Genomic DNA, 15,299 nt, shown 5'->3' on the forward strand with positions numbered 1-15,299 from the left:
AAAAAAAATAGCCTGGCGTGTAAAAGAAAGAAATGAATACAAAGTATACACAATATGACCGGGTGGGTGGCTCATGCCTGTAATCCCAGCACTTTGGGAGGCCAAGGCAGGAGAATCACTTGAGGCCAGGAGCTCCCAGCCAGCCTGGGTAACATAGCAAGACTTCATCTCTACAAAAAAAATTAAAAATTAGCCAGGCATAGTGGCATGTGCCTGTAGCCCCAGCTACTTGGGAGGCTGAGGCAGGAGGATTGCTTGAACCTAGAAGTTGAAGGCTGCAGTGAGCTATGATTGCATAACTGCACTCCAGCCAGGGCAACAAAGCGAGGCAAAGAAAGAGAGAGAGAGAAGGAGGGAGGGAGGAAGGGAGGAAGGAGGGAAGGAAGGAAGGAACGAACGAATGAACGAAGGAATCACAATATACAACAGGCAGAAAGCATGTCCTTTACAATGATTTAAAGTTATGAAAAAAATTTAAGCCAGGTGAAATGGTGCATGCCTACAGTCTTGGGTACTCAGGAGGCTGAAGTGGGAGGGTGGCTTGAGTCCAGAAGTTCAAGGCTGCTGTACACTATGATCACACCTGTAAATAGCCACTGCACTCTAGCCTACATGACAGGCTAGAGACAAGATCTTTCCTCTAAAAAAAAAAAAAAAATATATATATATATATATATATATATGTATATAAACTTAAAATTTGGGTATCAAGTGAAAACAGGCAAGAGGGTTCTTGGGGCACATGAATAAAGGAATTTAACTGGATCCCATATTTCTTCTTCCTTACTCCTGAGCATCCTTTCCTTCTGTTCTGCTGGGCTTGTTCCTATCAGCATACCACGGCTTTAAGGAAATCTTCTTTTGACCCCCATAACCCATCTCCAGTTATTGCCCAGTTGCTCTGCCCTTTTTGCAACAGAGCACCCTCTCAGAGAGATCTTTCCTGAGCCCCTAAAAGCAGGAAAATCTAAGTTTCCCTGCTTTTCTCTCTTATAGGATTTTGTACTTTTCCTTCATAGTTTGCGTGTGTGTGTGTGTGTGTGTGTGTGTGTATTTTGGTTTGGTTTGGTTTTTAAGACAGGATCACACTCTGTCACCCAGAATGGAGTGCAGGGGCATGATCTCGGCTCACTGCAGCCTCTGCCCCCCTCCAGGGTCACATGATCCTCCCACCTCAGATGGAGTTACACCTGTCATCTCTGCTTCCTCATCTCCCACATACCCTTCAACCCATGCCCATGTGACTGCCACCCACTCCAAACACTCCATCAACCTTCCTCTTGCTAGACTCACCATGACTTCTTTGTTGCTAAATTAACTGGATGCTTTTCATTCTCATTCTGCTTGCCCTTTCAACTATTTTCAATAGTTCTCCACTCCCGCCTTCAGCAGCTTGCCACTTCCTCCTTCTTGCATTTTGAAACACCATCCTTTTTTTTTTTCTTCTCACCCATCTGGCACCTCTTTATCAGGTTTCTTGGCAGGTACCTTATTATCATTGCAGCTTCTAAATGTTGGTGTCCCTGTCCTTGGTCCTAAGGCTCTCTGCACAATTCTCTTGATCTCATCAAATATGAAGCTTTTATTTCATTTTATTTTTTATTTTATTTTGTTTGAGGCAGAGTCTCACTGTGTTACCCAGGCTGGAGTGCAGTGGCGCCATCTCAGCTCACTGCAACCTCTGCCTCCCATGTTCAAGTGATTCTCCTGCCTCAGCCTCCTAAGTAGCTGGGATTACAGGCATGCACCACCACGTCCAGCTAATTTTTGTATTTTTAGTAGAGACAGGGTTTCACCATGTTGGCCAGGTTGGTTTCGAACTTCTGGCCTCAAGTGATCTGCCCACCTTGGCTTCCCAAAGTGCTGGGATTACAGGAATGAGCCACTGCGCCCAGCCACTTTTTTTTTTTTTTTTGTATTTTTAGTAGAGACAGGGTTTCATCACATTGGCCAGGCTGGTCTCGAACTCCTAAATATCAAGGTTTTAAGTACATCCATATGTCAATAACTTCCAAGATTATATTCTCCAATCCAGACTCTCTTCTGGGCTGAAGGCCTGTATTTCCAATTGCCTGCATGACCACCCCACTGGAATGCCTGAAAGATATGTCAGGTTTTCCAAGTTCAAAACTGAACTCTCAATCTCCCGCAGCAGAAAATGGTCACTCTACCCACACTATTATTCAAGCCTGGAGTCATCCTTTTCTGCCTTGGGACTTTGCATTTCCCCCTTTCCCCAATGAGATTAAATCCCTCTCATCCTTCTTTAATTAAGCACCCTCTCAGAAAGGTCTTCCCTAAGCCCCCAATAAAATCTAAGTTTCGCTGCTTTTCTCTCATAGAATTTTATACTTTTCCATCATAGTTTGTGTGTCTGTATGTGTGTATGTTTTGGTTTGGTTTGGTTTTTGAGACAGGATCACACTCTGTTACCCAGGGTGGAGTGCAGCGGCATGACCTCGGCTCACTGCAAACTCTGTCCCCCTCCAGGGTCACACGATCCTCATCCTCCCACCTCAGGCTCCAGGGTAGCTGGGACTATGGGAGCATGCTACGATGCCCAGCTAATTTTTGTATTTTTTGTAGAGACAAGGTTTCACCATGTTGCCCAGGCTGGTCTGGAACTCCTGGACTGAAGCGATCTGCCTGCCTCCACCTCCGAAAGTGCTGAAATTACAGGCATGAGCCACTGCACCCAGCTTTCTTCACAGTTTCACCACAATCCATAAGTATATATTTGTTTATGTGATTATTTGTTCACTGTCTGTTTCCTAAGTTGTAAACTCCAGGAGGGCAGAGCCAAGGTCAACCGTGATATTTGCTCTCCCTCACCCCCTCCTACCCACTGAGAATAGTGTTGGGTAATCAGCAGGCGCTCAATAAATGCTGGATTAAATGAATGAGCTAGTGCATTTACTGATGGAAACTACCTTGTTTATTGGGAATAGCTTTGAATCGCTATTTAAAATCTGGATCAGTGCTATTAAAATTAGCACCTCAGGTAGGTGCTTCAGGTATCTCAGCCCACAGGTGCTTTTCTTCAAGCCTCACCTGCCACTGGCACTCTCCACCTGTAACGTGCAATTTTCATCCAAATAACGTGTGGTTCTGGCAATATCCCTAACAATCCCAAACCAAATAAAGAGGATTGTGACACGGACACTAAACGTGGTCCCGTTTGCGTCCCCATCCCGGAATATGACTCTAGTGGCTCATTAGCTCCATTCAAGCCTGGAAACTGCATCACCCTCCTCCTCCGCCCAGACCTGGGGGCTCCGACACCTTTCCCTAGGGAGCTCAGGCTAGGGCCTCTGCGCGAACCTTCCGTGCAGCATGGCGGCTCCCGAAGCCCCGGCCCAGGACGGAGTCTTACGTACAACAGGGCTGTCTACGGAGTGTGAATCTCGCCCACTTCCGCCCAGCTACCGGAAGTTGCCGTTTGAAACGGCGGCGGCAAACTTGGCCCGCGACGCGGCGGTTGCTGCCGAGCATCTTTTGAACGAGAGCGACAAGGACTGCAGGCAGGACCGGCGGGCTCCTGGGTTCGGCTCTCCCGGGGCTAGGGACTGGGCTGGATGGGAGGAAGGACGGAATGAGCTGGGAAAGGAGGATTTTTTCTTTTCCAACCCCCGAGCCGGGGCCTGTCGGGTCGCGCTACCCCCAGGCCCTCCACTCGCTCCGGCCCAGTGGCCCAGCGCTGGGTAACATTCACCCTGCACCTTCCAGGTCTCAGCTGTGCCGCCTCGTTATGATGACCAGTGTGTCTAAAGCAGTGTATAGCCTGCAGCCCACCTTTGCGCTGAGCGGCGGCCAGCCCGCAGGTGAGAGTGTCCACCCCGCGCCCGGGGCACTGCGGCCCGGCCGGGGATGGTCCCGGGAATGTGGAGATTGATTGGGTGGCGCGGGCAGAGGGAGAGCGTCCCGTCGGCCCTGACGACCTGTGAGCCCCAGTAACCAAGCTATGTAGGTTTTTGATGGAAGTTACGGGAAGGGCCATGAGGTAGGATTTTAGACCTGCTCTGATTTTTCTGCCCGCATATGTACTGTATTCATCAATTAGATTCAAGTTGTTGATTATCGTACAGTGTTATTCCCATTAAGCTAGGAATCCCCTTCTAACGGGTTATTCGTCTTATTTCCAGAGTTGGGCTATATTGAGGGATTGGGTTTGTTTTCAGGGAGGAAAGAGGAGAGTCATTTGAGAAGTGGAATGCTTAGGGTTCTTCGTTCACCTTTATATCTGCACCGTGTCTCTCATTAGCACATTCTTAATACACGTTTGTTGAATGAAGTGGGAGAGAGGGGTTAGACCTAGGAAAAATACTTGAGAAACGGGCGAAGAGAGAGACGTGATTACAAACAGTTTTTAATTGCTTTGCCATCTGCTTTGTGTTGCTTTGCTTGTGGTCGAAAGTCATCTCATGGGGTCTACAGTCGGGGAGTTGTCTAATCTAGAGATTATAGTACAGAATAAGCTTCAGACGTCAGAAAACCGTTGTGGGAGATTATGGAGCAGCTATTTATGATCCCTTCCCAGATGATTCCACTCAGCTGGTGGTACATAAACCTTGGCAGGATTGAGCTCTAAAGTAAATAGGCTTTTCTCCAAAGGCTTAACGGGTTGTTTGTTGTCTTGTGTTGCCACAGAACACCTGAATGGTAATCCTTGCACCAGCAGGGACTAGGAGTTGCTGGAAGAATTGGAGCCAGGTCTCAGCTGCTGTGTCTTTCCCTTAGATGCAGTGCCCACAGTCAGTGGGCAGTGACTGGCTCTCCCAGCCAAGCTGGAAGTGTTAATCTGATTTCTGTCTCTGTCCTAACTTTATGATCATATGTAACTGAAACAGTTTCAGTTGTTTAGGCTTCCTCCCAGGTTTTTTGGTTTTGACTTTGAGCATGGGCTGCTTGTTTTTTAAGCTTCAGCTTTTTGAATAAGTAATATATAAACATGTAAAAAAAAAAAAAAAAGTTGGAAAACCATATACAATGATAAGCAAGTTTCCTTCCTTTCCTTGACACCAGCCATCCAGTTCCCCTCCCAGCATCTCCCATTTTTAGGAGACAACTTTGTTAAATCCTCCTAAATTTTTCCTACAGTGCAATCCTGAGGTTTTAGCAAATAAGAATTATTGGAATCAATTCCAGTCAATGAAGAATGTTAATTTTATTTTCATTTATTTATTTATTTATTTTGAGATGGAGTTTTGCTCTTGTTGCCCAGGCTGGAGCGCAATGGCACAATCTCAGCTCACCGCAACCTCCGCCTCCCAGGTTTAAGTGATTCTCCTGCCTCAGCCTCCCAAGTAGCTGAGCTGGGATTACAGGCATGCACCAGCACACCCGGCTAATTTTCTATTTTTAGTAGTTATGGGGGTTTCTCCATGTTGGTTAGGCTGATCTCGAACTCCCAACCTCAGGTGATCCACTTACCTAGGCCTCCCAAAGTGCTGGGATTACAAGCGTCAGCCACCACACCTAGCCCAAGAGTGTTAATTTTGATCAATTGACTGTTAACTCCATTTTACATATAGTAGATTTGTTATTGTTTATAACTGAATAATACTTGAGAGAGGAGATGATGATATTCCTCCAAGGTTACCTTTTACTTCAGACAGACACCTCAGAAAGAACCCCTTTAATACCTCATTTGTACCTCATTTCTTCAATTTGATTTGATTGTAATGTCTCTTAAGTTAGGTCAAGCTTAAGGGGGCCATTTTACAGTGAACAAAGTGAGAATAAGTCCAGAAAAGCCTGCATGTGAGCGTGGGGGTGCTTAACTCCACATAAATTACTTGAATTTGCTATAGAACACAAATGATAGACTGTGTGGTTGGTGGACTGGCACAAGGATAGAGGAAAATGCTCTCCTTTGGGAAAGAAGAGTGTTATGGCAGGGCCATTTCTCTGATTGTCTGGCAAGAAGATCAGATTAGAATGCCTAATAGGGAACCTCTAAACTTTAGAAGGGTAAACAAAAGGGCTGGTGGTAGAGGCAGGCAGCATGGAAGAGGAAGAGACCAGACAGATGGTTTAGCCATGGTCTGTGAAACAACTCATGGAACTGTGAAGTGTTTCCTTTATTCAACAAGCAGTTATTGGGCCGCTATTCATATGCCGGATACTATCCTAGGTAATGGGGACACAAAGATAGAGTGGTTAGGAAGACATTCTGGTAAAAACAACAAAGTAGCCTGGCGTGGTGGCTCACGCCTGTAGTCCCAGCACTTTGGGAGGCCGAGGCGGGCAGATCACCTGAAGTTGATTTCGAGACCAACCTGACCAACACGTAGAAACCTCATCTCTACTAAAAATACAAAAATTGGCCAGGTGTTGTGGCCTATACCTGTAATCCCAGCTACTCAGGAGGCTGAGGCAGAAGAATTGCTTGAACCCGGGAGGCAGAGGTTGTGGTGAGCCAAGATGGAGCCATTGCACTCCAGCCTGGGCAACAAGAACGAAACTCTGTCTCAAAAAAAAGTAACAGTTTAAAAAAACTCAGAGTAGCTGAGTCATGCCATAGGAGAGTGTGCAGAGTGTTTGGGGAGCTTAACAAGATGCTACAAGGATTCAGCCATGTTTTACCTGCTAACTTCCACCCTGTTCTCTGCTGGTATCCATCTCCAGGTTCACTTTTACAGCTTCCAACCTTTCAGTTCAATGAAACTTTTGGCTACCCTCAAACATTCTGTACTATCACATTTAAAGAATTTTGGCTTTTATTGCCAATTAGCCTGGAAGTCTTACTCCTTTGAATCAATCTTCACATGTTGAAATTTGCCAGAATGAAAATAAAGATTTGGCCAGGCATGGTGGCTCACTCCTGGGAGGCCAAGGCAGGAAGATGACTTGAGCCCAGGAGTTCAAGACCAGGCTGGGCAACATAGTGAGACCTTGTCTCTATTTTTTAAATTTTATTTAAAAAAATTATTTTACATGTCTGTAGTCCCAGCTATTCAGGAAGTTGAGACAGGAGAATTGTTTGAACTCAGGAGGCAGAGGTTGCAGTGAGCCAAGATCGCACCACTGTACTCCAGCCTGGGCCACCGAGTGAGACTCTGTCTCAATAAATACATAAATAATATTTTTTAAAATAAAGTAAAATAAAGATTTATGACAACTTAGAATGGGGCTCTGTTTGTTACAGGTTTGCAGCTGTTGGATCATGATGCCAGAAGTTTTACCTCTCATTTTCCTTTGCAGACACACAAACTCAGGCCACTTCTAAGAGTCTCTTACCTGTTAGGTCCAAAGAAGTTGATGTTTCCAAACAGCTTCATTCAGGAGGTCCAGAGAATGATGTTACAAAAATCAGCAAACTGAGACGAGAGAATGGGTGAGAACAGATCATTAGTATGCAGTTAGAACATCTTCCTAGAAATTGCTCAATGCAAAGAATTAGAAAACAGGGTTTTGGGGAGGCTCCCGAACAACTGGCCTTTGGCCAGTGGTCCAGAGCAGTGCAGCATTGCTGAGCTCCGCCAGAACTCTGTGTTAATCTTTCTGAAGAGACACAGCCAGGGTTATGATAACAGGTGTTCTTTCCTGTTTCATCACTTGCTCTGAGTGTGTGAGTGGCAGCTCTGTGGTCATACACCAACCCTGAGGGATAGTCGTGGGTGGGGACTAGTTGTTATCCTAGGTTGCTGGTCTGACCACACAGCTCAGCCCTAGTGTAGTATGTGTGTCCCCAGCCAACATTCAGTTACCAGGTGAGTGAGGTTGACATGAGATAGCCATGCCATCTTGAGAGGAGCAGCTCTGTCAGGTTGTTGGGGTAGTCGGGGGAGTGCCCCTTTGCTACTAAGAAGCCTTTTCAGTAGTCTGTGCTGAAACAGTAGGCAAAGCCCCTCAGAACTCTCAAGACTGTGCTGTTTTCCTTGTATTTCATTTCTGGTTCTTTGCTGAGACTCTCACACTCTTTGTTCTGCCTGTTCACAACACACTTAACAACAGTACTGTCCATCTCTGATTCATTTCTTTGTTTCTGCCCTCTTAGGCAAATGAAAGCTACTGACACTGCCACCAGAAGGAATGTCAGAAAAGGGTGAGCATCAGGGTAAATCAGCTTGGTCACTATTCTAGGGTAGTGGGTCTTTATCCTTGGTTCTGCGTCAGAATCACTAGTGGGACTTTTTTAATATGTCAGGATCTGGGCTCCATCCCGGGAACCTGAGTGGAATTTTCAGGGGTGAGGCACAGCTCGGTGTAAGAACCATTGTCAGCACAAGAATCAGTGGTGCTACTATCTTGAGTCTCAGGCAAGAGCTTTTTGGACTCCAAGACTGGACCCCTGCTGACTGGAAGTCACAGTTAGCTATGGCCCATCAACAGGAGGGTGAAGCCTTCAGGAGAGAAAGGGCTGCATGTAGTTAGTGATCTCGAGATGAAGATTCTAGTGGTGGTGGTGAAATACTGGAGAAGGATTCATCTCTCAGAGACTAGCTTGCAAATGTTGTGCTATCAAAAATAGAAATAATAAGGAGAAAAGTCTGTACAAATAGGTTTTAGTTCCAGATCTATTATTTGGGCATGTCTTAAAAGATCTGAAGACAGCTAGGCATGGTGGCTGATGCCTATAATCTCAGCACTTTGGGAGGCCAAGGCGAGTAGATCACCTGGGGTCAGGAGTTCAAGACCAGCCTGGGGAGACATAGTGAGACCCCATTTCTACTAAAAATACAACAGTTAGCTGGGCATGGTGGCACACACCTGTAATCTCAGCTACTGGGAGGCTGAGGCAGGAGAATTGCTTGATCCTGGGAGGCAAATGTTGCAGTGAGCCCAGATCACGTCATTGCCCTCCAGCCTGGGTGACGGAGCGAGACTATGACTCAAAAAAAAAAAAAATGTTTTTGAAGACAAAATACTAGCAAGAAAGACTGAGAACTTTAAGAAAACTGTAATATTGATGATATTAGAGTTTATTAGATGATAGACTAATATTAGAATATTTTATTAGATATTAGCCCAGCTACTGGGCTCAGAAATACACATGTATTTTCTCTCTTATTATTCATAATGGTAATATTTTTAGATGTGGGTATTGTCCTAATTCTAAAAATGAGGAAACAGGGCCTCAAAGAGGTTATTCAACTCAGTGAAGGTCATACACCACTAAGTAACTGCCAGAATAAGAACATGTTTGTATAACTCCCTAGGCCATACTCTTAACCCTTTTATCTTTTCATGTAAGTATGATTATTATTACAGCTACAAACCACTAAGTAAGCAAAAATCAGAGGAAGAGCTCAAGGACAAGAACCAGCTCTTAGAAGCCGTCAACAAGCAGTTGCACCAGAAGTTGACTGAAACTCAGGTAGGAGAGCCACTAGAGCTCTATTACCAGCTGCCACTGGGCGATGCGCATGGAATCCTGACAGATGGCCCCATGGGTGAGCAAACTTGTTGATGCACAGCTGCCCAAGAGCAGAAAAAAGCCAGGCTTTTGCCATGGCTGTCCAAGAGCAAGGGCAAGAAAGGCTGACCACCCCTCGGGAGTGGAACAGTTCCTGATCTGTCTGTGTGGTACTCTAATAGGGAGAGCTGAAGGACCTGACCCAGAAGGTAGAGCTGCTAGAGAAGTTTCGGGACAATTGTTTGGCAATTTTGGAGAGCAAGGGCCTCGATCCAGGTAAGAGACAGCACACAGCTAGCTGCCTTTGAAGGAATTGATGGATGTGCCCCTTCCTGGGTTGATCTTGGCAGCATGGCCTCAGTTAGACCAGTAAGTACAGGGGTTACTTAGTATAGCTCTAAAGATTTTGGAGAGTGTCTGTTTGTTTTCATGTGATGTTGATTTTTGCCTGGACAACAGAATTTCAGATGATTGTAGAGAAAGGGTTATCTCTTTCTTACCTGAACACTTTATGCCATTCATTCAGTGCCAACAGATACGCCTTGAAAATAGATGAGAAACATTTTGTTCTTTTTAAGGGAGAACATCTTCTGTCTCTTCCCATTTGGGAGTTATTAGTATGCTTGAAAGAAACATTTTGTTCGAACATTTTCTTCCATTCAAGCATACTAGTAACTTTTCCAAATGGGAAGAGAGAGAAAATACTATTTCAAGCATTCTTAAACCTGGCTAATCAGCAGAATCACAGTGACTAAAATATGACTACTGTTCTGACCCTGTCCCCCAGAGAGCAGAATCTAACAAAGGCCAGGCTTGGTGGCTCTCACCTGTAATCCCAGCATTTTGGGAGGCCAACGTGGGCTGATCACCTAAGGTTAGGAGTTCAACACCAGCCTCACCAACATGGAGAAACCCCATCTCTATAAGAATACAGATAATTAGCCAGGGTGGCACATGCTTGTAATCCTAGCTACTCAGTAGGCTGGAGTGAGAGACAATCGCTTGAACCTGGGAGGCGGAGGTTGCAGTGAGCCGAGGTCATGCCTTTGTACTCCAGCCTGAGCAACAAGAGCGAATCTCCATCTCAAAAAAAAAAAACAATCTGTAGCAAAGAGAACAGAAGAAGGAATTGTGCAAAGACTGTAAGAGGGCCTCAGACTGAGTCAGAGGGCCAGAGAATGCCCAGGAAAGGGGCCCAGACCTTTTTGTATTAAGGAATACTGACTTTGAATTTGAATGGTACTTGTTAATCTTTAGGTTATTGTTTAGGATATCTTCTTCTTCTTCTTCTTTCTTTCTTTCTTCTTCTTCTTCTTTCTTTCTTTCTTTCTTTCTTTCTTTCTTTCTTTCTTCTTTCTTCTTTCTTCTTCTTTCTTTCTTCTTTCTTCTTCTTTCTTTCTCCTTCTTCTTCTCCTTCTTTCTTCCTTCTTCTCCTTCTTCCTTTCTTTCTTCTCCTTCTTCTTTCTTTCTTCTTCTTCTTCTCCTTCTTTCCTCCTCCTCCTTTCTTCTCCTCCTTTCCCCTTCCTCCTCCTCCTTACTCCTCCTTTCTTCTCCTCCTCCTTCCTCCTTCTTCTTCTTCTTTCTTCGAGTTGGAGTCTCACTCCATTGCCCAGGCTGAAGTGCAGTGGTACAATCTCGGCTTACCCAAAGTGCTAGGATTACAGACCTGAGCCACCATGCCCAGCCTAGGATATTCTTTATAGTCACCATAAATATATATGTTTTTAAATTTAACATTGTTTATTTCTTTGAGATGGGATCTCGCTATGTTGCCCAGGCTGGCCTCCAACTCCTGGGTTCAAGCAATCCTCCCGAGTAGCTGGAACTACAAGTGTACACCACCACGCCCGACACCATAAATATTTTGCATGATTTTAATTTATTACATGCATGCACTGTTACCAAAAATAGTAATTTGTTAAGGCCTGAAAGGCTCTTTAAAATAGCTTTGTGAACTGTAAACAAAACAAAAAAATCCAACCTACACATTTCCTTTGGACAAATTTTCCACTGACCTAAGGAGAAAGTGTACTGAGTTTTTGGCCATATCCAAACCTAGACTGAAAGGAGATAAAATACATTTCTATAGGGCAGGTGTGGGTGACCCTGCCAAGGTGAAAACTTGGGAGAAAGTCCAGGATCAGACACTTAGAGAAATTCCCCTCATGAATATTCCTGTGCTTGTCTATGGAGGGTTTTTATTTTCTTTTGTTTAAGGTGTATAGTTCCCTAAGTGAAGTTGACTTTGTTGTATTCATCAGCTTCAGGTAGTGAGACCCTGGCATCACAGCAAGAATCCGCTACTGATCATACGGACTCTATGGTGAGGGCATGGGTGTGAAAGGGCACAAGGGCTGAGTGACTGGGGCTCTGTAAACCTAAGAAGGTTTCTGCTATATGTTCCGCAAACCCTAAGAAACAGCCTTTGATTACCTGTGGTGGTAGAAAAGAAAAATGGGACATGTACTCAAAACAGCATATTTTACTCAAAAGGTAGCTTTGTGCTTGCAAATATGAGTGAGTCTGAATTGAAAATTTGAAACACATAATAGGTAAATATGTAGAGAGAGCTTTCTGGTTCCTCTGTTCTACACTTTACCAAATTTCTCCCCTGACTCCTTTGCTGAGAACTGTATGGAAGGGATGTTAGCCATGATCTAATGCAACTCTGGTTTTATATGAAGATTTGCTTACTACCTTGTACTTTTCTCTTAGTTGCTGTTAGAAAATTTGAAAGAGGAGCTGAAGCTTTTTAACTCAACAGCCAAAAAGCAGATGGAGGAGTTACAGGTAAGAGGCAGATATCACCCTGACAATTTCCTACCATGATAGATAGATTTATGGTGGGGTCTTTCCTGTTTTTCTATTATTTTTAATAAGCTTTCTAAATAATTTTAGGTTTATAGGAAAGTTACAAAGTTAATACAGAAAATTTAATAGTAAAATTTTTTAAAATTTCTAACTTTTTTTCTTTTTTTTTTTTTTGTTTACGAGATCTAATCAGCATAATGTCATCAATTAATTTCTAACTTTTAAGTTCAGGGGGTACATGTGCAGGGTATGCAAGTTTGTGTGCGTTTTCTTCCTGTGCATTGTGGTTTGCTGCACAGATCATCCCATCATCTAGGTATTGAGCCCAGCCTCATGAGCTATCCGTCTTGATGTGCTCCCTCCCCGCACCCCCAGTAGTAACATCTTACATTATCCTCTACCTTTGTCAAAACTAAAAAATCAGCCAGGCATGGTAGCGCACGCCTGTAATCCCAGCACTTTGGGAGGCTGAGGTGGAAAGATTACTTGAAGCCAGGAGTTTGAGACCAGCGTGGGAAACATAGCAAGACCCCATCTTTACAAAATAAAATTTAGAAAATAGCCATATGTGGTGGCACATACCTGTAGTCCCAGCTGCTCAGGAGGCTGAGGCGAGAGGACCACTTGGGCCCAGGAGGGCAAGGCTATGGTGAGCTGTGATCATGCCACTGCACTCCAGCCTGGGTGACAGCAAGACTCTGTCTCTAAAAATAGAAACCTTTTTTATTTTTATTTTTTTTAAAAAGACCAACATGAGTACATTACTGTTAACTATATTCCAAGTCTTCTTTACCAGTTTTTTCCACTATTTTTCTTTTCTGTTACTGAGGCCTCTTAGAAATGTTCACATCGCCAAGGCACGAGTCAATGTGTAACACAGTAGGTTGCTCAGAGTTGAGAATGGAGACCTATATGAAATCCATTCTATGGAAACTTGATTAACTCAAGAAGAAGACCTGTAGTAAGAAACACAGATTCTTTGGTCTGGACTGCTTCGGATTGCTTGGATGAATCATGGATATTGTACCAAACCTAGAGGATTTCGTTGCTCCGGTTTAGATACAGGAGTCTAGGCCTTCTCTACTACTAGAGGGACAATTCCTAAAACCAATACACAGAAACAAAATCTAAAATAGAAGATACAGTCTTTGTTGATATTCCAGTGGTCTTCCTCAGTGGAATAGAACCATAATGTTCTGGTGTGGGTATTGTGTTTCCTGTTAGTCAAGAGTTTTGTGTATGTGTTGTTTTCTTTTGGAATGTCTTTCCATGCAGGCCTTAAAGGTAAAGTTGGAGATGAAAGAAGACAGAGTCCGATTCCTAGAACAGCGAACCATATATAACAATCAAGTAAATGATTTAACAGCAGCCCTTAAGGAAATGGAACAGCTATTAGAAATGTAAGAAGAAGCAAGTGGCCAGATGGCTCCCTCTTGGGCATAAACTCTCAGAGGAAGCCACTTAGGACATCTTCTTGGCCATGATCTTCTGGGACTCACCATCTCCAGAATGAAAACAGTTTCTACACTAGAATTAAGTACAGTTTGTGCTGAAATGACCATCCCTCATTTAAGCAAGTTTTCTCAACCTTCAGGTTGGTCAGCCCTCCTGAGCCTCACAGGTGGATAATTGAGGCCTATAAGAGTGGGGGCACCTAGGAGTTTGGATTGACCTTCTAGGCAACCACCTGATTCCAGCACACGATTAGAATTGGGAGACTACTAACCACCAACAACCAGAGGATCTAAAACGTCACATTCAGATTTTCGGGAAGAAAATCTTCATTACAGTAGAGCACAAGTGTTCCATGGGAGACATCATTGAGCCATGCTGTCCCCTTCTAACCTGGAACACATTCTGTCTAATCCTGGTTGGGGTCTGTGCCTCCTTATTAATTTATGAACTTGAAGTTGCTTGAAGTGTTTTGGGTTTAACAAATGGGGTGAAAGTATCGGTAGTAATAACACCTATGTGAAATAATACACCTTGGAGCTTTCTAAATATAAATTACTTCCTTTTTTTTTTTAAGTGCTACTTAAAAAATAAATACTTCTATAAATATTGTGACTCTAATACTGAGGAATGAAATAGCCTTTTAACCTATATATGTCAGTTGATCATTATTGAACTAAGGTAACAAGTCCAAGATATTCTGACTTAATCTAGAATATTTTTCTTCTATGCTTTAAGAGCCCTGTGGCTAGTCCCCCTGTTTCCCAGGAGCATTGGCTAGTCTCCTGAGCGCGTTGCCCATTTGTTGCAGTGGTTTCACCAGGTCTGTGGTCACTTGCTGCCTGTGTTCTCCCTGTACTCTTTTTTTTTTTCTTTTTATTCATTTTCTTCTTTTTTTTTTATAACAACTCCTGAGACCAGAGTCTTTTGTTTGTTTGTTTGTTTGTTTTCCTTCAGACAGAGTCTCACTTACTCTGTCACCCAGGCTGGAGTACAAGTGGCGCGATATCCTCTCACTACAACCTCTGCTGCCTGGGCTCAGGGGATTCTCTTGCCTCAGCCTCCTGAGTAGCTGGGATTACAGGCACCTCCCCTACCATGCCTAGCTAATTTTTGTTTTTTAGGAAAGATGGGGTTTCACCATGTTGGCCAGGCTCATCTCTAACTCCTGACGTCAAGTGATCTGCCTGCCTCAGCCTCCCAAAGTGCTGGGATTATAGGTGTGTGCTGCCACACCCAGCCATTTTTGTATTTTTAGTAGAGACGGGCTTTTGCCATGTTGGCCAGGCTGGTCTTGAAGTTCTGACCTCAAGTGATCCGCCCTCCTTGGCCTACCAGAATGCTGGGATTATAGGCATGAGCCACTGCGCCCAGCTCTCTCCACTCAAGCATGGTTATCTGCCTGCTGTTTGCTTTGCACAGCCAGTCTTAGGCCTGGTCCCATTGATCCTTTAGTTCATGGCCTGAAGTCCATGACAGGCCTCCCCACTGGTTTACCAAAGGGATGGCCAAATTTTTTCTTAATTAAACTAGACTGATTTTGGCTTTGGCCATCTCCGGTTCCTTCTGCACCTCTTAATTTCTTCACCAAAGCCTCCCACCCCCATCCTTCAGCATCTTTAAGGCTGCGTAGAGCCACACAGTGAAGCCAATAACACCCCAACCCAAGCTAAAGGAC

General features: G+C 44.2%; 1 protein-coding gene across 2 annotated transcripts; it reads left to right on the forward strand.

The window, feature by feature from the left end:
• Positions 1-3,214: 3,214 nt before the first annotated feature.
• On the forward strand, positions 3,215-14,272 carry KNSTRN (kinetochore localized astrin (SPAG5) binding protein). 2 transcript variants are annotated; one of them, XM_017530946.1, is made up of 9 exons: positions 3,215-3,542; positions 3,727-3,821; positions 7,204-7,336; positions 8,000-8,047; positions 9,214-9,319; positions 9,541-9,634; positions 11,620-11,681; positions 12,074-12,148; positions 13,445-14,272. In XM_017530946.1, exons 1-9 carry the CDS (start codon positions 3,334-3,336, stop codon positions 13,571-13,573), a joined length of 951 nt encoding a protein of 316 aa, XP_017386435.1. In that variant the 5' UTR covers positions 3,215-3,333; the 3' UTR covers positions 13,574-14,272. The 2 variants fall into 2 exon arrangements, with proteins under 2 accessions (XP_017386435.1, XP_037595350.1); XM_037739422.1 differs by lacking the exon at positions 11,620-11,681 and having other exon boundaries at positions 13,445-14,242.
• The last annotated feature ends 1,027 nt before the right edge of the window (positions 14,273-15,299 follow it).

Source organism: Cebus imitator, unplaced genomic scaffold (assembly GCF_001604975.1).
Source record: "Cebus imitator isolate Cc_AM_T3 unplaced genomic scaffold, Cebus_imitator-1.0 Scaffold70, whole genome shotgun sequence".
In the NCBI taxonomy this organism is placed as follows: Eukaryota; Metazoa; Chordata; class Mammalia; order Primates; family Cebidae; genus Cebus; species Cebus imitator.

Excerpts from the sequence above, each read along its gene's own strand:
- KNSTRN (XM_017530946.1), top strand. The coding sequence starts at position 3,334 with ATGGCGGCTCCCGAAGCCCCGGCCCAGGACGGAGTCTTACGTACAACA. Across the intron at positions 9,635-11,619 it reads GAGCAAGGGCCTCGATCCAG|CTTCAGGTAGTGAGACCCTG; the intron begins GTAAGAGACAGC and ends TGTATTCATCAG. Across the intron at positions 11,682-12,073 it reads CTGATCATACGGACTCTATG|TTGCTGTTAGAAAATTTGAA; the intron begins GTGAGGGCATGG and ends CTTTTCTCTTAG.